Source organism: Drosophila busckii, chromosome X (assembly GCF_011750605.1).
Source record: "Drosophila busckii strain San Diego stock center, stock number 13000-0081.31 chromosome X, ASM1175060v1, whole genome shotgun sequence".
Lineage (NCBI taxonomy): Eukaryota > Metazoa > Arthropoda > Insecta > Diptera > Drosophilidae > Drosophila > Drosophila busckii.
Genome location: NC_046608.1, coordinates 22,103,505 through 22,126,852, shown reverse-complemented (window position 1 = coordinate 22,126,852; position 23,348 = coordinate 22,103,505). Strand labels below are relative to the sequence as shown.

The following is a 23,348-nucleotide window of genomic DNA, read 5'->3' as shown; positions in this document are numbered from 1 at the left end:
TATATTATATATAATATATGTAGAGCCACTTTGGGGATATTGAAATTCTTTTATTTATTGCTATATTATATATAACTAACTAACATAAGTAACTAACTAGATATAAATGTAACTGTAACTTAAAACTAATCACAATTCTCTGCTTGACGCTTTCACTTGCAGATGGCGGCGTGAAAATCGCGAGGCAAACAATCAAATTTAATATAAAAACGTTCAGCAGTTGAAATTGCCAGACAAGCAACTCAACAGAAACAGAAAAAAGAGCGAAAATCAGTGGAAAGAGTGTGAAGAGGTGAACAAGTTGACATTTGATAATCGAAATCGAAAATGTGCAACGACAGCACGAGAACGACGACGACGACGACGACAACATCATCGAGGTTCACAAACTTATTAGCGAAATGCAGCAAGTCAACAAACGCCAGCAACACTAACAATTGTCAACAGCAGCAGCAGCAGCAGCAGCAACAACAACTGGGCGTGGGCGTGGTCGAGCTGCAAAAACAACGCACAAAACGTCAAAACATGCAGCAGCAGCAGCAGCAGCAACATTGGGTGCTGAAGCATAATCAGCAGCAGCAGCAGCAGCAGCAGCAGCAGCAACGTCAGGAACAAGGACATCAAATAAAGCAAATGGCAATGGCAATGGCAACAGCGATGGCAACAAATGCCGAGCCAGCAACCAAACTACATGAACACAAACACGAATTGCAAGTAGACCAAGAACAACGTCGTCGAAATTGCAATAATGTTGCTGCCGGATTGCAGCAACAGCAGCAACAGCAGCAGCAACAGCAGCATAGCTGTCTCTCGCTTTTGCTGTGGTTAATGCTGCTGGCAACAGCAGCAACAACAGCAACAGCAACACCTTCGATAATGGCAGCAACTATGCAACGCTCCGCCCGCTCGCTGAGCAGCGGTCACAACGTGCTGAGCCACAACAGCGGCAAGTCCAACGCCCAACGGGATCTGCACTATGAGCTCAACACCGGAGCAGGCAGCAGCAGCAGCAGCGGCAGCGTTGGCGTTGGCGTTGGCGCTGGCATCGAATGCCCAAGCTTTGATGATAGCTCCGCCTGTCCCTGCTACAAGTTTGAAGATGGTAAGTTACCAAACGAGAATGCACTTTGCTCCCAGTTCCCAGTTCCGTTGCTTCCGTACTAATTAAACGCATCAAAGCCGTAGCTGGGCTTAAACTCACACACAGTCTGTCTGTCTGTCTGTCTGTCTGTCTGTCTGTCCAGTGGCTGTAGCTGTGATTTGTTATTGTCTCTCACCCCCTCCAGCAGCAGCCGCCCAGCCGCTGCCTGCCCTTAAGTGCCCCGCCTGAGGGCGAGTCCTTGTCTAATCCACTGCAGTGTGCGTTGGCCAGCATTTAAACGCCGACACATGTTCTGTATGCTAAGATTGTTTGCTTTCACACCACACCACACTCTCTCTCTCTCTCTCTATGTGTGTGTGGGTGGGCGCTGCATCATCAACATATTCGCTTGAGTTTCTTATGTATGCATAAGCACACGCCATACCCTTGACACAGTCGCTCGCTCTCTCTGCTCGCAGAGCAAGTGCCATTAGTTTTAGATTGGCGGCTTAACTACAATACACTGCAAAAAAAAACAAAAGCAAGCATACACACAGCTTAAGCCTTGAGCAAGAAATTGTTGCACATACAAAAATTATTAGAGTACAACTCTTAGTTGTTGCAATTAAATTAAAATCAATTGTTGTCAGCTTCAAAATTTAAAAAATTTCTTTTCTTACTCTTATTTGCATTTTCTTTTTTTTTTAATTTTTTATATATTTTAGTCTTTTAAAATTATCAAAGATAAACTATTAATTTCAATTGAAACCAATTATTTTTTAATTTCAAAAAAATTTATATATATTTCGTATATAGAAATCATTAAATTACACTTGAGTTTTTCTTTTATTTTTAATTTTTTTAAAAATATTATTTCAATTGAAACCAATTCTTTTAGTTTCAAAATATTTTAAAAATTTCTTTTCGTATATAGATATAAGCAAATTACACTTATTTGAGTTTTTCTTTTATTTTTAATTTTTTAAAAAATATTATTTATTTATTATTTTTATTTATTTATTATTTATTTTTTGGTTTAAAAAAATTTATAAAATTTCTTTTCGTATATAGAAATTAGTAAATTACTCTTATTTACATTTTCTTTCATTTTTTATTTATTTTAGTTTTTAGACATTATTAAAGTAACACTCTTATTTGATTAATTTTAATTTAAACCAAGTTCCAATATTTAATTTTTTCTCTTTTTTTTTGAGTATTTTATACATTTTGATTCGATTAATTTTAATTCAAAGCAATTTTGTCAATTTTCAGATCAAAAAAATGTATCAGCAAATGCTTTTATTTTCATTTTCTTATTGATCAATTAAAAACAATTTTTTGTCAGTTATTTTTTGGTTTACAAAAAAATATATCAAATTATCATTCGCATATAGTAATTAGCGCATTACACTATTTTTTTTTCATTTTCTTTACTTTTATTTTTTATATATTTTAGTTTTTAAAAAATATTAAAGCAAAGCTCTTATTTGATTAATTTTGATTAAAACCAGTTATTGTTTGGTTCGAAAAAAATATAATGAAAATATCATACATAGAAATCAGTGAATTACTCTTAGTCATTTTTCTATAATTGTTGAATTTTATATATATATATATTTTTTTAATGATGACAACAAATTCGATTTTTTGACTTAGATTTTGTGCAAGTTTGCTTATTCATTTATTATATAATTTAATTTTAATTTCAAATGAAATGCAATATTTTGGCTCAGTGTAGCTGCTAAGGCTTTTGCCTTTTGCATTTTGGTAGCACTGCCCGACTAATAATATAGATTAAATTGCTGAATTAATTTCAAACTATTGTTGTTGCTGCTGCCAATACTCATGTCCCTTTGCCTTGCAGGACTATTTCTCGAGTGTCCTGGCACGACGGCGCTGTCGCTGCGCTCGACGCTTGAGCGCGTCTCGGCGCCGATACACTCGCTCTCCATTTATGACTTTGATCGCTCGGTGACTTCGCTCTCCCAGGACGTGATCCAGCCGGGTGTGCAGATTCGCCACTTGCAGTTCTCGCACTCGCATCTGGAGGCGTTGAAGGAAAACAGTTTACGCAATGTGCGCGGCAGTCTCGAGTCGCTCAGCATTGTCAATGGCAAATTAACGCAGGTGAGTCAAGAAATCAAAGCAATCAATTTCGCATTGCATACTTTTAAGCTTGCCACACTAAATTGGTGCATGTCTTGGCTAACAAATTTGCAACTGTTTTGGGGGCTAATTAGCCGCGCTCCAACATACGGCGCCAATAAAGTTGTGCTACCCAAAAAAAAAAAAAAGACCAGAAAAAAATGCAAATGGCTTTCTAAGCCATTAAATTTCCAAAAACAGCCGCCACAACAGCAGCAGGAGCAGCAGGAGCAGCAGCCGGAGCTGGGAACTACGACTACGCCGTAACCATAAAAAGTAATTTGCTGCCGCGAAATAACAAACGATCCAAAGCCAAAAACAATTGCGTTCAATAAAATAATTTTTGCACACCGAGAACGCAACGCGAGAGCCAAAACTGCGAACAGCAGGCAGCGAGCTGGAAACATGTGTTGGAAAACCACCCACAAGTGGGTGGGTGGGTCGAGTTGTTGGGTGTTGCATATTAAATGTGAAATGTGAAATTTTTGGGCTGCTGAATTAAAATATTGCCAAAAACTGAAGCGTTAAAGTGCGCCAAAAATATCAAAAGATAGCACAGAATTTAATTAATGCATATGCTTGATAATATGAATGATAATTGCATTAGACAAAAAACTAAATACTACAAAAAAGAGGCTGCTAAACAAACAAATTAATTTAAAATTGTTTACATATATATAAAATTATATAGACAGCAGTTCGTAATAATTAATAACTATTATTCGCAAGCCAAATACTTGAGGAATTACTTCAAAAATGAGTTAATAAATTAATTTAATAATAATAAATATATAGACAGCAGTTCGTAACAGCAGAACTTAAATAGAGCTTATACCCAGTGTTCCCATTTTAGCTATTTTATTGCTATATAATAGCTAGATCTAGTAGTTTATGCTACTAGCTAGAAATCAGATTATTTAAAAAGTGATTTGATTACTTTTGTAGCTCCCCTACCAAAAAAAATTGATGAAAATAAAACTTTTCTGCTTATTATTTCAATATTAGTTTTTTATTGTTTGAATATATTTTTCGTGTTCATTCGCAGCTCTAGAAACTTCTTAAGCGAACTTCATAAGAGATGAGATTTAATTCTAAAACTTCAACAAAAATATTTAACATGTAATATTTATTCTCAATTTAAATATTATATTGTTAGGTTTTTCAATTTCGTGTTTAGCTTTTTCTAGCAATTTTTTTTAAATTAAATATAGCTATAGCTCAGGAAATTCTGTCAACACTGCTTATACTATAGTTCGATATAGAAAGCAAAGTTTTAATGTTTGTAAATTCTGTTGAATTTACTAAAATAGAAAACTTGATGTTGATATATGATTGAAGGTCAAAAAAAACTTAGCTTGGCTATATTTATTTGCACTTAATTTATTGTTATTATGCAACTTCTTCAAGTGAAAGTTTAATTTGAATTTTTCGAACATTGTTAGGCGTCATATTTATAGTTTAATAAGCTAGTAAGGAAATGAATTTTTTTCTTAAATTTTAATTTAATGTTAAATAATTTGTAATAATTTTCTTTTAATAGTCGAGGGTGCATAGTTGACATTAAAAAAAATAAACAAATAAATAGCAGCAACGATCACTGATCACACCACAATGCTTGAGGCTCTATGAGCGAACCGAACTGAACCCTTCCCTCTTCCTTCCCTTCCCTTCCCTCTCTACCTACAAAGTTGTTCAGAGGCATTCAGAGAGTAGGGGAAGCGCTCTATTGCTTAGCGAGTCGCTCAAGCCTAAGCATGCTCGCTCGCTTAGCGTGGAAAATTTAACACTCATACATACAAGGGATCTACTAGGATCTCAGCTTACGCCCAGTCAAGCTACCAGCGCTCTGAGTAATGCTGGGAGCGTAAGTCTCAGTATAAGTCAGAGGAGAGCGCTGCTTGGAGAGCGTCAGCTTTATATTGAAGGCGACGATTTAGTGGAGCATTAAATTTTGTAAATGATGAAAATAATAAGACTTGTCTGCTTATTATTTCAGTAACACAATATTAGTTTTTTATTGTGTGAATATTATTTTTTGGTGACAATCGACAACTGCTAATGAAAGCAGTTCTAGAAACTTAATAAGCAAACTTTAACAAGAGATGAGATTTAATTCTAGAGATGTAACAGAGTCTATCGATAAATTCAACAGTAAACAATAATTTGGCTGCTTTTATTTTAATTTAAAAACAAGCAATATATTCATTAATAAAGTAAGCTAAGAATAAGAAGAAGTAATCAATAGTAAGTTTCGCTTGAATTTTTATTATTATGATTATTGAGCTCTATTGAGTCCCTCAGTAGTTCAGAAATTCTGATCTCAAGTTTCTCAAGCTTGCTACTCACAATTGAAAGCTCAAGAGATTTAAATTAACTTAAAGCCTTTTGTTAAGCCAATTAAGCGCGCATTGCTTTTGGGTATGAATAACAATTGTTTATAATATAATTGAATGACTGCTTAAATCGGTTACACGCGCGTGTAAACAAATGAAATTTAAACACATGTCGTATACGCAATGTGTTTGAACTATAAATACTCAGCAACAGCAACGAACTTACAACAGCAGCGAATTGACAGCAAAACTTGCAACATACTCCCAAAAAAATATTCTAAACATGCACAAACTTGTCATTGGCTGTGGCCTCTTGTTGTTGCTTGTCTGTTGCCTCAGCGACGCCGCAAAGCACGAGACGTGCCACGGACGCTGCAGCATCAAGGACGTGCATAGCCGTGAGACGATCTGTGCGCGAGATGCGCGCAGCAATCTCTGCCACAAGCTGCGTCCCTGCCGCCTGCGTGAGCGCAACTGCGCGCTGCGGCGACTGGGCAAGGCGACGTGGCAGCCACAGAATGCGGCACGTTGCGCCAGCGTGCGTGGCCACACGGGCAGCGCACGCTGTGCGCGCTTGCCACGCCTCGTGCTGCCCACCGAGCCGCCCAAGGTGGTTAATATCAAGGTGCATGTGCATACGGAAACCACCGAACGACCACGACCCACGCGCCTGCCCATTCGTCGCTGCCTGCAACGTCCTTGCATTGGGCAGCGCGACGACAGCTGCTGGCGCTCGGCGGACGGCAAGCGCAGCATCTGGATGAGCGTCTGCGAGGCGAACCAGCGCAACTGCATCAATCGCAATCGTCGCCACTTGCTGCTCATTCGCACCAGCGACTGGCAGTGCCGTCAATCGCCCAAGAAGCCGCCACAGCCACAAGTGCTGCCAATCTCACCCGAACCCGCCATTCTGCCCAAGCCAACCAAGCCGGTTATCATACTAACCAAGGCATAAACAACAAGTTCCAACAACAACAACTCAACAACAATTGACAAGCAACTCTCTTCTTTTTTTTTTCTTTCTTCGCATAAATTATTCATATATGTATATAAATATAGCTAAAGCTAAAGCGCAAGTTTCAACAATTGAACGTTTAAACTTATTCATAGAAATTATTATTTTATTATTAGAGCAACACAACTAATCAACAATCCAATCGACAATTGTTAGTTCTTCTTAATGCGATTTTCGTCTCTTTTTCAACAACATCTAGTATCAACAATTAGACAATCAGTCTTAGTTTAGTCACATTATGCAAATTTCAAATATAAACAAAGCAAAATTCTCAACAATTCCCAACAATACACAATCTACAATTCTTAGTTCTTCTAAACTGAATTCGCTAACTTATTCAACAACAATAATCAACAATTGACAATGCGCCTAAGCTTTATTAATAATCAACAATTCAGTCCTTCTAAGCTTCGATTCAATTGCAATTCTTTTTCAACAACAACTAGAATCAACAATTGACAATGCATATAAAATAATCTTTATCAAATATCAAATAAGCACAATTAGCTAAATTCAAAGAATAACTTTCAACAATCCACAGTCAACAATCTACAATTGTCAGTACTTTGCGACTCTTTTTTTTCCTTTTTCAACAACAATTTCAACAACAACTATAATTAACAATTGACAATGATACATAAATTATCATTTATATTAGCAGAGCAATATTTAATCCAAAAACTTTCAACAATCCACAATCAACAATCTACAATTGCCAGTCTATTCACGCTGAATTCGAATTGAGGCTCTTTTTGTTGCTTAAGTGCATTTCAACAACAACAATAATCAACAATTGACAATGTGTCTAAGCTTAATTAAAAATCAACAATTCAATCGGCAAATATTTCAACAACAACTTGATTCAACAATTGGCAATTCATGTCTTGACTTATTCATATTAATTATCATTTTATTATTAGAGCAAGACTTAAACAAAAAGAAATCACAATTAACAATTCGATTTGAGACTCTTTTTGTTGCTTATAAATTATTCAAATAAAATGATTTATTGGTAGCAGAATTTCAACAACAACAACAGGCAATTAAAATACTAATTTAGTATTTTTAGCAGAAATTTATGCATTCAAATATAGTTTACTAAAATTGTTGCTAAAGCTTAAGCAACAACAATTAGCTAAATGAATTTGAATGCATCTAAAGTAATTAGCCAAAAGTTGTTACTAATTATGATAATTGCAATTGGTCTTAGCATATGTAATAATAAATATTTAATGCAAGCTGACAGCCACGCCCACAGGGGCAGACGCATAAGTCAGTTGTAAGTTGTAAATTAATTGAAAAAAGAATTTTACACATTGCCGAACAAAATGAAATGAACGTCAATGAGCTCAGCCGCTCGCTCGCTCTCGCTCTCTGTCTGTCTCTGTCTCTTTCGCTTTGTGCGTGTATTTGGCTTTTTAATTGCATTGAATTACAGAATTTACGCTACGATTGCAGTGGGTGGTGCTGGTGTTGGCCAGCAGGTGGACATTGAATATGGACAAGGACATGTGACATGACCAGGCGAATTACGGCCTTTTAATTAATGTACTGACATGGAAATTTATGGCAGTCGATTTTAATTTATTGAAGCGTATAGAGAGCGCTACCACCCAACCCCCCAAGCACCCAGCCAACTCTATTTGGCGCCTTGAACGCTTGCCCAGCAGAATTTATAGCCCAGACTCAGGTTCAGTGCATAAAGATAACAAGAGAGCGAGAGCGAGAGAGAGAGAGAGAGAGCGCAGCAGCTATAAAAATTATATTTATTATTATTATTGCAGCTTTATGAAATATATTTATGGCATGGGCGTAACCCAAATGGGGGCAGCTTTTACAGCCTATAGCCTTTGATTGAAGCTTCAAAGTTGCAACTTTTATTTTGATTTCAAATTTCAATTGAAAGCTTTTGCGAGTCTCGTGAAGTTTGCTATATAGTGGTTCGAAACTTGGCTAAATTGAAAGCCAATCAGCATCTCTCTCTCGCTCTCATGCAACTATTTGGGTCAACAAGTAAAAAGTCAACAGGTAACCAACAACAAATCAAGAGCGGAAGCCCTGGACATTGCAATTTTAGGGGTTGCCGCCGCTCATAAATACTTCATAACGTATATATTACGGTAAACTTGCAACTGTTGGCAACACTCTCCCCTCAATGCAGCCGCAGCAGCTTTGGCCAATTCGCTGTTCAAGGTTCGAGGCTGCAACACGTCGCGTCGCGTTCGCTGCTGAATTTTTTTTTCCAAGCAACAACAACAACAACTAAAAGCAAAAACTCTTTGCAATGCCCAAAGCGCGCAAATTAATTGTTAAAGTCTTCAATCTGGCCAAGCAGCAGAGCAAGAACAAGCGCGCAATTCAGGCAATGGCTGCCATGGAGGCGGCCATGGATGCAGCCATGGAGGCTGCGGTTGCAGCACAGCAAATGCAAATTGAGGTCGAGGCGGAGGCGGAGGCGGAGGCTGCTACGGATATTTTAAGGGATGATTGGGAGTCACTCATGTCGTCGGACGATGCCAGCAGCTTGAGCAGCCTTAGCAGCCTCAGCAGCGCTGCTTCTTCTTCTTTTTCATTTACTTTTTCCGCTATAACTGAGCGTCAACGCAAGTTGAACTATATACAACGTCAGTTGGAGTTAAATGCAGAGAAAATCGAAGAGTTAAAGCTAAGCCTGCAGTACTTGGTGGGCGGCCTGGAGGAGGGCAGCCTCCAGCTAGAGCGCCAGGAGCTGCTGCAGGAATTGGAGCAGTTGCTGCCAAAGCCGCACAACGAGCAGCCCAACGGCATTGCAGATATAATTGAGCAATGGGATGAGCTAGATGTGGCGCTAGAGGCTGAGCCACAACGCAACTTTCCCATGCGCCTGATGCCGCCCACTGAGCAGGAGGAAAAGGATCGTGAGCAGTTCTGGAAGGACTTTGATGTCTTCACTGCTGCTGTTGAGGGTTATCGTCTGCTCTAAGCGCAGCCAGTCAATCAATATATAAAATGCCACTAAAATTTATGTCTATGTACAAATATATTTAATTAGCAATTTTTTTTTCATACAAGTTTATCGACATATGCTTAACCAACCAATATATATATTTCTATATTCAAAAATAATATATATTTAACCAGCAAAGTGGCGCATACTCAAGTTTATGTTTTAATCTGCACTGTGGGGCTAAAATTTGCAGCGCATTTGAACGATATCGAAATTTCAACGCTGTCAAAGCTGTCGCCATTTTGTTTAACTCAATGCCAAGGCAAGCGTCGAGTTTTTCATTCAGTGTCACAAACTTTTGCGTCCGAGAGCAAACAAATTGCAAATTTTAAATTTGTCTTAAAAACAATCAATTGAATTAATTACGAAAATGGGTAAGCAACCAAATGTACAGCGCGTCAGCAATGAGGCTGCGGCCAAGAAGGCAAAACTGGAAGCAGCGTCGCGCAAGTTGCCGTCGCTTGTTGTGCAGCCAACGCCAGCGGCGGCGGCTGTGCATGCAGCCAAGATGAAGGCAGCTCGAGTGAAGGTGCGTCATTTGAGCAGCAGCAGCAGCAGCAGCAGCGGCAGCGGCAGTGGCAGCGATTCTGACGACAGCTCTGGCAGCAGCTCCAGCGAAAGCAGCGGCAGCGGCAGCGGTAGCGGCACTTCTTCTTCTTCATCCAACGATTCGCAGGCAAAACAAATGCTGAAGCGTAAACAGAAGCTGGCAGCGCTGCAGCAGCGCGAGCGGCAGCAAAAGCGACTGCTTGAAGAGCAAGCGCGTCAAAAGCTGCAGCTCAAGCAGCTAAAGCAGCAGCAAGCAGCCGAAGCAGCAGCAGCAGCAAAAGCAGCCAAAGCAGCAGCCAAAGCAGCAGCCAAAGCACGTTCCAGCAGCTTGGCAGCGCCAGCTGCGCGTTCCAAGAGCCTGGCACCTGCTGCTGCTGCTGCTGCTGCGCCAAGTACATTGCCCGTGGACTTGTCTGCGCTGTCGCCAAAGTCACGTGCCGACCACATGGCTGCGCTCAATCGTTTGGCCAAGCAGCTGCATACGGATACGGTCAAGCGAGATGCGGACCTGGCCATTGAGAAGGCCAAGGCGCAGGCCGCGGCGCGTGAGCGAGCCAAAGCTGCGCGAGATAAGTCGCGCACGCCGCTTAGCGCTGCTGCGTTGGCTCTAGCAGAGGCAAGGCGTGTGCCGCCACCCAAAGTGCCCACCACGCCCAAGCTGCCGCCCATTGTCAAGCCGAAGCGTGGACGTCCACGCAAATGTCCCACTACGCCCAAGCTGCCAACCGCAGCCAAGCGTGCTGCAGCCACTACGCCCAAGCTGCCGTCGACGCCGCCTAAGCGCGCCAGAGTCGCAGCAGCGCGCGCCAGGTCGAAGCCACCCAGCGCAGCAGCAGCAGCAGCGCGCGCCAAGTCGCAGCCACCCAGCGCCAGCGTCAGCGCAGCAGCAGCAGTGCGCGCCAAGTCGAAGCCACCGCCGCCATTGAAATCGAATGCAGCGGCAGCGGCAGCGCAGCGCTCGAAATCTTGCGGCCCGCCGCGTGCTGCCGCAGCAAGCCGCACTGGCCAACGCCGACGCTCGCCGTCGCCGCCGCAGCGACGCGAACTCAATCTCAGCTCCGAGTCCAGTCGCAGTCGCAGTCGCAGTCCATCGCAGCCGCCCACATTTGTCAAATCGCAGAGCAAATATCCGCTGCACAAGGTGCGACTGCATATTAAGGGACTCTCACGCTCGGTGACCAAGTCGCATATTATCGAAATCTTTGGCAGCTTCGGACCGCTCACCAATGTGGACTTTCCCATCAATTATACTTACGGAGGTGGCTACCAGGGCGGCGGACGCGGCTTTGCCTTTGTGGAGTTTGCCAATCCCGCCGACTGCAATGCGGCCATGAGGAACATGGACGGCGGCAAGATCGATGGACAGCGTGTTGTTGTCTCGCCATTCGCCGAGAGCATGTTGCGCTTTCCCATGCGCCGCCGCCAGCCGTCGCCACTGCAGGAGTCCTACGGCCGCACTGTGAAACGAAATCGCTAAACACAAACACAAAAAAACATAAACAAAACACACATAAACAACAAAAACCACAACAACAATCAATCAATAATTTGTATTGTCTACACCCAATTGGTTACATAATAAATATTCAAAAGCTGCATAAACAGCTACTCGCTCTTGCTCTCGCGCGCTCTCGCTATGCACGCAGCACAGTGGTACAAAAGTCATTAGCACGCGCTCAAAAAGTTTGCCAGCAAAGCAACTGCAACAAAATGTGCTTTAGTAAAATTCAACAGCTCACTGTTTTATAAACAATTAATCAACAATTACTAATTATAATATTGTTTGTTGCCACTGTAAAAAACGCTGCGTAAATAAATTACGCAGTAACTGCGTTTACTTCAGCGCGCTCTCTCTCTCTCTTTGCTGCTCTCGTTGCCTTGCAGCTGCAGCGCTGTCTGCAGTTTTTGCATTCCACGCCGCGCAGCCCGCAGTCAAAATCAACTTAAGCAAACAAAATGACAGCTGTGCCGTTAACAAAGCAAAACAACAAGCAATATTATTAATAACAATAATGTCTGATCAAAACAACATGCAACAGTTGCAGTTCAAAAAAGTTATACGACTCTCGCTCTCTTTTGTTTTTGTCTTTGAATTTGCCGCCGCATGCGCAGTTCAGTACAAGGACGCAGCTAAAATTCGCAGTGACTTGCAATTTTCCAAATAATAACAAAACAAACTAAATTTAAAATGTGCCATAAACAAATAATTTAATAAGCATAGATCAATTGCATAAATCGTAAGCAAAAGCTGCAACTGTATTTACATATAAAATTGCGGGGTGGCCGCTCTTCGCTTTTGCTTGCGCTCGCTCTTCGCTTTAGCTCTCGCTCTTTTTTGAGCTGCGCGTTTCTTCTTCTTGCCAGTCGGTTGCCACGCAACCGCGCAGTCCAGACAGAGGGTGCAAAAGCTTGCACAAAATAATTAAAACGTGCAATAATAAAACAGCTGTGCCCAAAATGTTTTATAAACAATACACAACAAGCAATAATAATATATTGGCTTCATAAGTGTGTGTTGTGTAAATTTGAGTAGAAAAAAAGTGGCCGCTTGCTCTCGCTCTCGCTCTCTCTGTAGTTGCGCACGCTCTTCTTCTTTGTCGCCGTTAGCTTCGCAGTCGCGCAGTGCAGCGGGTGCAGAACTTTGATATTTGCCTACAAAATGAAAGCTATAACAATTAAAATGTATAACAACAAAGCTGCTGTGCAAATAAACAACAATAACAAAAGCAAGTTGAACAAGTGCAATAAATGTAAGGACAAGCAGAAAGTGCAAAGCGCAGTGTGTGTGTGTGTGTGCGAGCCAGGGCTGGTGAACAAGTTCGAGCAGCTGTGGCAGCTGTAAATAATAAAATTAATAAAATGAAGTAGCGCAGTAGTTGCTTGTTAAACAATTGAAATTTAATAATGCATTTACATTGATCATGCGTTTTTTTTGTTGTTGTGCCAGCTTTTGTTTTTTTTTATAATTTTTTTATGTGGCTGTTTGCTTAGTTCAGCTTCGCACAGTGTGCGCAAAACTCATATGGACATATACGTGTGTGTGTGTGTGTGTGTTTGCAAATTAATATATTTTATATTCATAAACTGCAGTAGTGAGTGCTTAATTGCTTAACAATTTGAAGGATTTGATCAGCATTATTTTTTATTATTTTTGTTGTTGTTCAAAAAGCAGAACTAGCTAAATTCGCTTTATGTGTGCGTTAATTAATATATTTTATATTTAAATAAGTAGTAAGCAGTCTTTACTGCTACTGCTGCGCCGCGAGTGTTGCTGAGCTGCAAAATAGCAGCATTTGCATAGCGTAAACTGCAGTCAAACTGCAGCAGCAACTGAAAACTACTAAGCAAGCGGCTGTCCAAAAAACAGTGTTGCCGTGCTGCTGCTGCCATTTGAAATGCACTAACAAATGAATGCTAAACGTATTTGCCCAACTCTTAGCTATTTTATAGGTTAGTACTTGGTACTTGATACCACAAGCTTAAAGCTTATAAAATATGCTATCAAGTTGGCCTTGAAATTAAAATCTCTCTGTTTTTTGTCAACTGCTTTACTGTGCACAGGCCTGAAATTAGTTCATATCACAAGCTAGTCGTAAACACAACAAATATACATTTTTCGAAAAGTTTTCTACGCGTATTTTTACGAAAATGTCTGATGGCGAAAATAACGTAAATATAAAACTAAAATTATGTTATTCGAATAGAGGCAATAATAGACTTTTTAGTTATTAGATCAGTTGGTGCCAGAGATGAACGAGAGCGAATCGAATAGCTCAACTGAAGAAGAAGAAGAAGAAGAAGCAGCTCCCAGTGCACCGCGTGTGCGTAGACGAATCAGGAAGACGAATCGTCGTTCATCCCTGGGGACTACACAACGTCAGACGACCAATGACAGTGGCGGTGGTGTTAACGCTGATGCTGCCATTTCGCTATTCGAACATATGGCAAATATGACTGCGATTTCTTCTCGTTCGGCAGTTACTATGAGGCGTAGCACTCGACGTAACGCGACTGCGTTAAGCCGAGCCGGAGCCGGAGCCAGCGCTCGTGCTCCTTCTCGTCCATTATCGAATGAGCTGCGTGGATGTCGCCACTGCATTTGCACCGTACTAAACGGTCGTGTCTATAAACTGCTGGATTTGCCATATCTGCAACTGAAACGTGTGCGCTCTCGTAGATCTCGTACATCTTAAAGTGAATTTCTTAATTTTAGTTTTTTTTTTTGGTTGCACACAAATGTAAACGAAATGCAGATTTTGTGCAATAAATGCAATTTTGAAATGTAGCGGTTTTTCGTACTGGAGAGCAGAATAGGCATTTAACATTTTTGAATACTGAAATTCGCGTAGAAGATGATGCGTCGTAATTAAAAATGTTGAAAAAAATTAGTAATTTAGTTTGTTTTTGGCTTGCTTGCTTACCAGTGTTGTAAAAGAAATGCATTCAGTAGCAAATGAATCGCCTGATTCATGCATTTTGAATTGAAATTTATTTTGAATGCAATGTGAATTAAAATGTAGCGCAGAATAATGCTTAATGAATTATTTTGAAATAGAATTAATGAATTTTTAAATTCAATTTAAATGCTTATGTTGAATTAATTCAAATTAAAAGCATTCTTTGAATTCTAATTCATTTTTCAAAACACTAATCTAACAAAATATAATATTATATTTAATATTGAATATTAGTATAAAGCAATGCTTACTATAAATAAGTAACTAACTTTTTTTTTTTTATTAAACTAATACTTTTTTCTATGTTTTTTGCAGCTGCCATCGCGTGCGCTTAGCGCGTTGCAAAAGCTAAACGCACTTGACTTTGACTACAATGAGATTGTGCGCATCGATGACTACAGTTTCTATGGCCTGCGCGTGTCCAAGCTGAATATGAAGGGCAATCGATTGCAGAGCATACCGGAGCATGCGTTCGCTGGATTGGAGGAGTGCATGAGCGAGATAGATGTATCGGAGAATGCGCTGCGCACTTTTCCGATACTGGCATTGCGAAAATTGGCACATTTGCGTTATTTGCGTTTATCGAACAATAAGATTGCAACTTTCTTTGGCGACATGCAGTACAATGTGGCGCCAAATGCAACTGCAGCAGCAGCCGCAGCAGCGCTGGCAGTGCAGCTGCCGTCGCTGGTGCTGCTCGATTTGAGCTCGAATCTGTATGTGGAAATATTGGACGACAGTTTTCGCGCATTTCCACAGCTCAAGACGCTTTCATTTTATGCCAATCAGTTGGAGCTAATAGGCGCTGAGGCATTCAAGAGTCTCAAAGAGTTAATGTCGCTGGATATGTCGCACAATCGGATTATAGCGCTGGATGCGAAGCTGTTTGAGCATAACAAGCGCTTGCAAACAATCGATTTGAGTCACAATCATATACACGCTATAGCTGGCGTATTTGCCAATTTGCCGCAGCTGCGTGAGGTGTTTCTATCGGAGAATAATATACTGGAGCTGCCAGCGGATGCGTTCACCAACTCGAGTCAGGTGCATGTGATTTATCTAGAGTCCAATGGCATAGCGCACATCGATCCGAATGTATTTAGCAGTCTGGTCAACCTGGATCATCTTTATTTGCGCGCCAATTTCATACCGCAGCTGCCAGTGACGCTTTTCGATAAATGCGGCAAGTTGTCATCGCTATCGCTGGACAATAATGAAATACAGGATTTGGAAATTGGCATGTTCCGCAAGCTGGAGCAGCTGCGTGAGGTGCGGCTGCATAACAATCGCATTAGGCGTGTGCGCAAGGGCGTGTTCGAGCCGCTGCCGGCGCTGCAGGAGCTGCATATACAAAAGAACAACATTGAGGATATCGAGCCGGGCGCATTTCAAACGCTGCTCAGTCTGCAGCACATCAATCTGCAGGACAATCAGCTGACAGTGCTGGAGGACATACTGCCGCAGTCGGGCTCGGCCATGATCTCGCTGCAGCTGGAGGCAAACTATTTGCATAGCATCCATGCGCGCAGCTTCTATCAGCAGCAGCATATGCAGATTATGTGGCTGCGTGAGAATCAGCTGAGCAAGCTGGAGCGTCACTTCTTTGCGGACACGCCGCAGCTGCAGCGTCTGGATGTGGCACAGAATCGCATACGCGACATTGAGCCGCTGACATTTGCTAATCTACAGCAGCTCAAGTATTTGGATTTGAGCTGCAATCAGCTGCGTCTGCTGCGACGCGACTACTTTGTGAGTCTGGCCAAGCTGGAGGAGCTGTCACTGGCACACAATGCCATCGATGCTATTGAGGGCTACGCGTTTAGTCAGCTAAAGCAGCTGCGCACGCTCGATCTGTCGCATAATCCGCTGCTGCAGCTAACGCGCGACATCTTTTTGGATGAGCTGCCGCTGAGCGTTTTGAATTTGGCCAACACTACGCTGCGCAAGCTGGAGCAGCACAGCTTCAAGTCGCTGCAGAATCTGCAGGAGCTGAATCTGGCGCGCAATCAGCTGAACGCCGCCGACATACAAAAGTTGGATGTGCCCAGTTTGCGGCGTCTGGTGCTGTCGCATAACAACTTCAGTCACATTGGAACGGGCGGCATTATGAGCGGCATGTTCGACAAGCTGCGCTCGCTGCAGCAGCTCTCCATGGATAACTGCAGTCTGAGCAGCATTCCGGAGCAGCTCTTCAGCAAGAACACGAATCTGGTGCGCATCGATTTGTGCAACAATCAGCTGCAGCAAATGAATCGCAACATTTTCAGCGGCCTCAATGTGTTCAAGGAGCTGCGTCTGTGTCGCAATCAGCTGCTCGAGTTTCCACACATTGCGCTAAACAATTTGAGCTCGTTGGAAATTCTGGACTTGTCACGCAATCAGCTCAACTCCATTGATTTCTTCAAATTAAGCGGCGCTGCCAATTTGCGTCAATTGCTGCTGCGTGAGAATAAAATCAGCAGCTTGAGCGGCTTCAATGCTGTCAACTTAACACAACTGGATGTGGTCGATTTGAGTGGCAATCTGCTGCTCTCGCTGCCCGCCAACTTTATGCGTCACTCCATCAATCTGCAGCGCGTCGATCTCTCCAGCAATCGCTTCCTGCAGCTGCCCAGCTCTGCGCTGTCCGATGTTTCGCTGCCGCGTCTCGCTTGGCTCAATCTCACCGGCAATCCCATTAACAAAATCTACACCGTCAAGGAGGAGCGTTATCTGCATCTCAAGGAGCTCTACATTTGCCAAACGAATCTCTCCATACTCACCTCCAAGGACTTTGAGGCTTTCCAGCCGCTGCAGCATTTGCATTTGATCAACAATCGCATTACGCGCATTTCCCCAGGCGCCTTCAAATCCTTGACCAACTTGCTCACCCTCGATCTGAGCATCAATGAGCTGGAAATGCTGCCCAAGGAGCGTCTGCAGGGTCTGCGCCTGCTGCGTGTGCTCAACATTTCCCACAATACGCTCAAGGATTTGGATGAATTCAGTGCCGATTTGGCTCAACTGCAAACTCTCGATCTCAGCTTCAATCAATTGGATCGCATCTCCAAGAAAACCTTTCGCCATCTCGATGGACTGCTCGAGCTGCTGCTCATGGGCAATCGCATGACCGCCTTGTCCAACGACGCCTTCCGCTATCTCCGCAAGCTGCAGCTGCTCGATCTGCGCAAGAACTACTTTGAGCTGGTGCCGCTCGAGCCGCTCAAGCCGCTCGAAACTAATCTGCGCACTCTCAAGCTGCAGGGTGAGTTCCAATAACTATTTACAATTACAATTTATTATAAACCAATTTCGAATGCTACAAAATTTTTCAATTAATAATTTTCTTTTTCTTGGCATATTTATTTTATTCATATTTTATTGACAGTTGCTGTTTGTGTTTAAAACATTTGCATATTTAATTTAAAACAAAGTAAGGCTCAGCACTATTTTATTTAATTCTTTTACAATTTTTTGAGACAACTGGCTATCAAACTGAGTTATTCTTTAAGTGAGAACATTTTATATTCAATACAAATTGCGCCAATGTGCAAATGGCCTCAGTGCAGTGAACCTAACTGTGCTTTTGAATCAGCTGATGTTTTGATTTTGCTAAGCAGCATGTTTTGAATGGAAAGTTTCAGCAGCAGTCAAATGCTCTCTAAGCAACGGCGGCGATGCTCTCTCGTTCAGGCATAGCAGCGCGGTCCATCAACTGCATACGAACGAAAGCAGCGCTGCTTTGTCGCTAGCCCTCTAAGACTTGCGCTCTTTGCACATTCTACGGTAAAAGCTCTCTAAGCAACGACGACTACGCTCTCCTTATGTGCTAGCAACGCAGTCGATCAACTGCATACGAACGAAAGCAGCGCTGCTCTCTCGCTAGCATCTAGGCTGCATACAAGCTTAGCCCAGGCATTCAATGCATAATACACTAATACAAGGTAGCGGACTGCGCTCTTCGTTTTGAGTGTTTCGGGTACTTAGCTTCAGTCGCTCGCACAAACTAAGTAACCCAAGAGCGCAGTCCGCTACCTTGTATTAGTGTATCATGCATTGAATGTCGCTCTGAGAAAGGCTTGCGCTCTTACTTACTCATCCTAGGGTAAATGCTCTGCGCTCATGTGGGCTGCATTAGTACAAGCATTAACACGCGCTCTTTGAGTGGGGCTTGCGCTCTCTCTCTCTGCTTCTGTACTTGCGCTTAGATCAATGTGTGTGTGTGTGAGGTTGGCAGGTACTAAGTCAACGTAGGCCACGCACTTCAGTAGTGCATGAACTTTTGCTAATTAAACAAGCAGTAAACAGTGCAGTTGACAGCATATTAATTATAAATAATGCCAATATGCCTATTTACAATCAGTTTATTACAAATAATGCCAATAAGCTGACAATGTGCTAAGTACTAAAGGATGCTTATAGTGCGTATTTGTATACCGATCGTGCGCTCAATGCTGTTTGCTGCTGCGACTGAGCATAAGCGTCGCTGCTTTGCTGTTGAGAGAGCGCTAACTGTACCGTCGTACGATTTTCGCTTTTGACTGCAGGCAGAGACTGAGACTGAGACTGAGGTGCAGTCTTAGTTGAAGCTCCGAATTGAAAACAAGTGCAAAGCGCAAATTTCTATTGAATAGCAAAATGTTCTTATTTGAAGCATAAATTAATTGCAGATATGTCTTATAGTGTGTTAAAAGTGTAGCATAGTAGATCAATTTAATAATGTGTAGCAGCGCTGTTTAATAATAATAGTGCTAGTAAAAATAAATTTATTTTGCTGCCTACAAATCGTTTCTAAAAGATTTCATGCTTACTGTGAGCTGCATATATTATTTTTGAGTTATACTACTAAAAGTGAAACTACTACTATTACTATTTACAATAGAGACTAAAAATTTTCAAAGTATTTAGTGCTTTTTTTTAATTTCAACATTGATTCCTGCAAAAAATAAACAAAAAACATAAACAAAGCCTTCTAACTAACTATTACTACAGTATTGTAACCACTAGCTAATACAGTAGTCACTCAATATGAAAAATATGCATTATATACATTAATTTATGCATAATCTTTTACTTTGAAACAAAACTTAATAATTACTACAAAGTCTAGTTACTACAGTAGTCACTCTGTATTCAAGTACAGCATTTAAAAAGTTAATTTGATTAATTTTTGCATAAATTGTTTACTTTAGCTGTTTTGCTTAACGAGTGTGCACTGTAGCCCGTTTTATTTGTTGGCAGCAGCTCTTGGCCACGCTCTGTGCAACTAACAAAGTGCTCTAGTTGCCAATTATTTTTTATCTCTCTTTGTGTGTGTGTGTGTGTGTGGATGCAAAATAACAAAAAGAATTTCTCGTTTACTCCTCTCCTGTTCATTTGCAGAGAATCCACTGCATTGCAGTTGCGATGCACAGAAGCTTTGGGAATGGCTGCGGGATCATCGTAAATGGTCGCTGCTGCTGCCAACGACGGGCACAGCGATGGCGTCGGCGTCAGCGACGTCGACGTCGACTGCGGGCGCTGGCGATAACATTAATTATCTGAGGTGCGAACATCCGACGGAGCTGCGGGGCAAAGTGTTTGGCCGCATGGAGCCGCAGCAATTTTGCGATGCACCATTAATACCCAAAATGGCCATACAGGACATACAGCCCTATTCGGTGGTCGTCTCCTGGCAGAGTCGCGACCATTTGGGCCTCACTGGCTTTGAAATTGTCTATCATGCGCTTGTTGGCGGCGATGCACTCGCTCCGGCCGAGCGTGACGACTCCAAACTGCTCGATGCTCAACGCAATGGCCTCGACCCGGACAGCGATGTGGATAGGGATATGGATATGGATATGGCTAGGGATAAGGATGTGGCTGCTGCTGTCGAAAGGGAGCGACAGCGCGAAAAGGAGCAGCAGCTTTACTATGAGCGCGAACCAGAGCGCGACAGATTCGGAACTGGCGGCGACAAGGAGCGTCTAGCTCAATTTGCTGCAGCTGCTACGGATGAGGTAAGTAAGCCACCCGACTCTGAGCTCTAAGCCAGGACTTTCCAAAAGTAATTGCCAATGCCCAAAACTCTTAATACAAAAAAGAAAAGCGCAGCGCCCAAAACTCAGTTGCCGTAATTTTCTTTTAATAAACGCTTAATCAACGCTTAGTGGCATTTAGCTCTGCGGCGGCTTAGTGGCGCCGCCTTCAAAGCACCGGCGGCCCCGCCCCACTCCAACACGCCCATTCGATCGGCGATAAACTGTGCCCAACTTTGGGCGCATACAAAATTTAATTTAAACATCATGTCGCCATCCCCCCCGCCCAACAAAAGCCAAAAGCTGTCGAAAGTAGGCGACAGTGGCTACAAACTATGCAATTTATGAAATGAAAATTTATTGAAATTAATTGCAAATATTTAAATTGAAGAGTTGCGTGAGCAGTAGAAAAAAAGTGCAACAAATTTGAATGATTTTCGAATTTCATAGTTTGCTTATTTTCGAATTTTTTACATTATTTATGTCACATAAACAAAAATGATTAAATTTGATAATATAATATTAATGCTTGGTTCTAGTTTTCAACAAAAATTCAAGCATAAATGTAAAAATTTTTAATTAATTTATATTACTTCAATTAATGCTCACAAACTTGGCAAATTTTATGCCATTGGCAAAGAGAATTAAAAGTTGAACATTTTTATTCGAAATCGAATTTCGAAACTGAAAAGAATAATATATATTACATTATATAGCAGTTCAAGTACTAAATGCTTAGTTTATATTTTTTAACTACAGTAAGAACAGCAAAAATGGCAAATTTTGTGCCATTGGAAATTTAGCAGCTTCAAAACTACAGCAGAGTTTTATTCGAAAGTTTTAATTCAAAACAAATTTCGAAACTAAAAAAAATAATTTTAATTTTTGGACTAACAGTTCAAGTACTAAATGCTTAGTTTATATTATTTAAGTACAGAAAAAATGGCAATTTTTATGCCATTGGCAATTTAGCAGCTTCAGAACTACAGTAGAAACTTAAAGAGAATTAAAACTAGAACATTTTTATTTGAAATCGAATTGAGTTTCGAAATTCGAATTATAATTTTAAATCTTGTATAGCAGACTAGCAGTTAAAATACTAAAAGCTTAGTTTATATTATTTAACTACAGGAACAAAAACAAAAACGACAAATTTTATATTATTGGCAGTAGAATTTTTATTCGAAAGTTTTAAATCGAAATCGAATTTCGAAACTAAAAAAAATAATTTTAATTTTTGGACTAGCAGTTAAAGTAGCAAAAGCTTAGTTTATATTATTTAACTATAGCAAAAATAACTCAAATGCCAAAATTTTTAACTACAATTTTCAACAGCTTGCGCACCAGTGTGCAGTTGTTATGGCCAAAGCCAATGTGCAGGTCAGTTAGTTAGTTAAGCGCTCAGCCCCGCAGGCTGCGAGTGAAAATTTTAATAAAAAAAAGTAAAAAAGGCACGCGGCTGGTCGATGATGAGCTTAGCAGCTTGGCTTGGAGTCCTGGGGCTGGAGCTTGGGCATATTAATGGGTTTAGAGCTGTGTGACTGAAACTGAAACTGAAACTGAGACTAACAAACTTTAATTTATTCCACTTGAAACAGATACACGGGAAGCGCTTGAACGGCACTGCGAGCTCCACGAAGTTGACCAAATTGAGACCCAACACGCGCTATCACATCTGCGTCATCGGTGCGGGTAATTGGCTAACGGAGCCGCTGGCAAATGCGCTGCAGCGTCTGCACAGCAGTGGCAACGATTCGATGGCGCGGGATGAGTACGCAGTGGGTTTGGATGTGCCAATGGCGGAGCCATATTCACCATATCAGCATCAGCATCAGCATCCCCAGGAGGAGCAGCTGGCGCCACTGCTAATGGAGAACAATGTGGTTAATGACAAGGCGCTGAGCGAGGTGCTAAAGAATTCGCCCATCTCGGCGTGCACCGATGTGCAGACGCTCGACTCGACGCCCAGTCTGATAACCGATGAGAACGGACTGTCCAGCAACGGATTCATACACTCGATACTGACGCGCCGCTTGGGTTTGATTGTGGGCTGCTGTCTGGGCATTGTGGTGTTCATTGTGATGATCTCGGTGCTGAGCTATGTGAAGCTGAAGAAGCAGCGCATCGAGAACGCCAAGCGCCAGGCAGCGCTGCCCCCAGAGTACATCAGCTATCGCCACTTTAGCATACCCAATGAGGAGCTCACACGCACAGCCGCGAATCTGAGCAGCATCACTGGCGCCGGCGTTGTGCCCTCGAGCAGCAGCAGCAGCTCCAACATGCCGGGCGGCATTAGCGCGCACATAAGCGGCACCAGTTTGGCCACTGGCGGCACCAGCAGCACCAGCGTCACCACGCCCATAGCCAAGTCCGGGAGTCGCAGTCCCATTGCCAACGCGGATGTTGCCGCCCCCAATGAGCAGGTGCTGCCCATAGCTGCGCCACGCATTAATAATGGCTACATGGCCGCCGGCGTGGTGCTCAATACGAATCATCTGAGTGTATGCTAAATACACTGCAAGAAAATCAAGCAAACGTTGGCCCAAACATTTGCATTTAATTTATATTAACGATATGAATGTTAAATTAGGTTAGTGATATTAACTTGGCAGCGTTTTAGTTATGACAAAAAGTGACAAAATTACGCGCAGTGTAATTTTGCATAATAGTGTAAATAGCCATACACTTGGAATATTATAAAATATAAACAAAACGTTTTTGTTAGTATCTAAGCTAAGCACTTGCAACAACAATTTAATACATAAATGTAACACACACACACACAT

General features: G+C 41.8%; 2 protein-coding genes across 2 annotated transcripts; both read left to right on the top strand.

Annotated features, from left to right (window-relative positions):
* The first annotated feature begins 876 nt into the window (after positions 1 to 876).
* Positions 877 to 23,348, top strand: LOC108606668 (protein artichoke). The gene is made up of 5 exons (XM_017996998.2): positions 877 to 1,102; positions 2,946 to 3,208; positions 14,882 to 17,810; positions 19,928 to 20,544; positions 22,161 to 23,348. The coding sequence occupies exons 1-5, from the start codon at positions 877 to 879 to the stop codon at positions 23,070 to 23,072; spliced, it is 4,947 nt and encodes a 1,648-aa protein (XP_017852487.2). The 3' UTR covers positions 23,073 to 23,348.
* On the top strand, positions 13,671 to 14,390 carry LOC108606669. Its single transcript, XM_017996999.1, has 2 exons — positions 13,671 to 13,778; positions 13,835 to 14,390. The coding sequence occupies exons 1-2, from the start codon at positions 13,758 to 13,760 to the stop codon at positions 14,300 to 14,302; spliced, it is 489 nt and encodes a 162-aa protein (XP_017852488.1). The 5' UTR covers positions 13,671 to 13,757; the 3' UTR covers positions 14,303 to 14,390.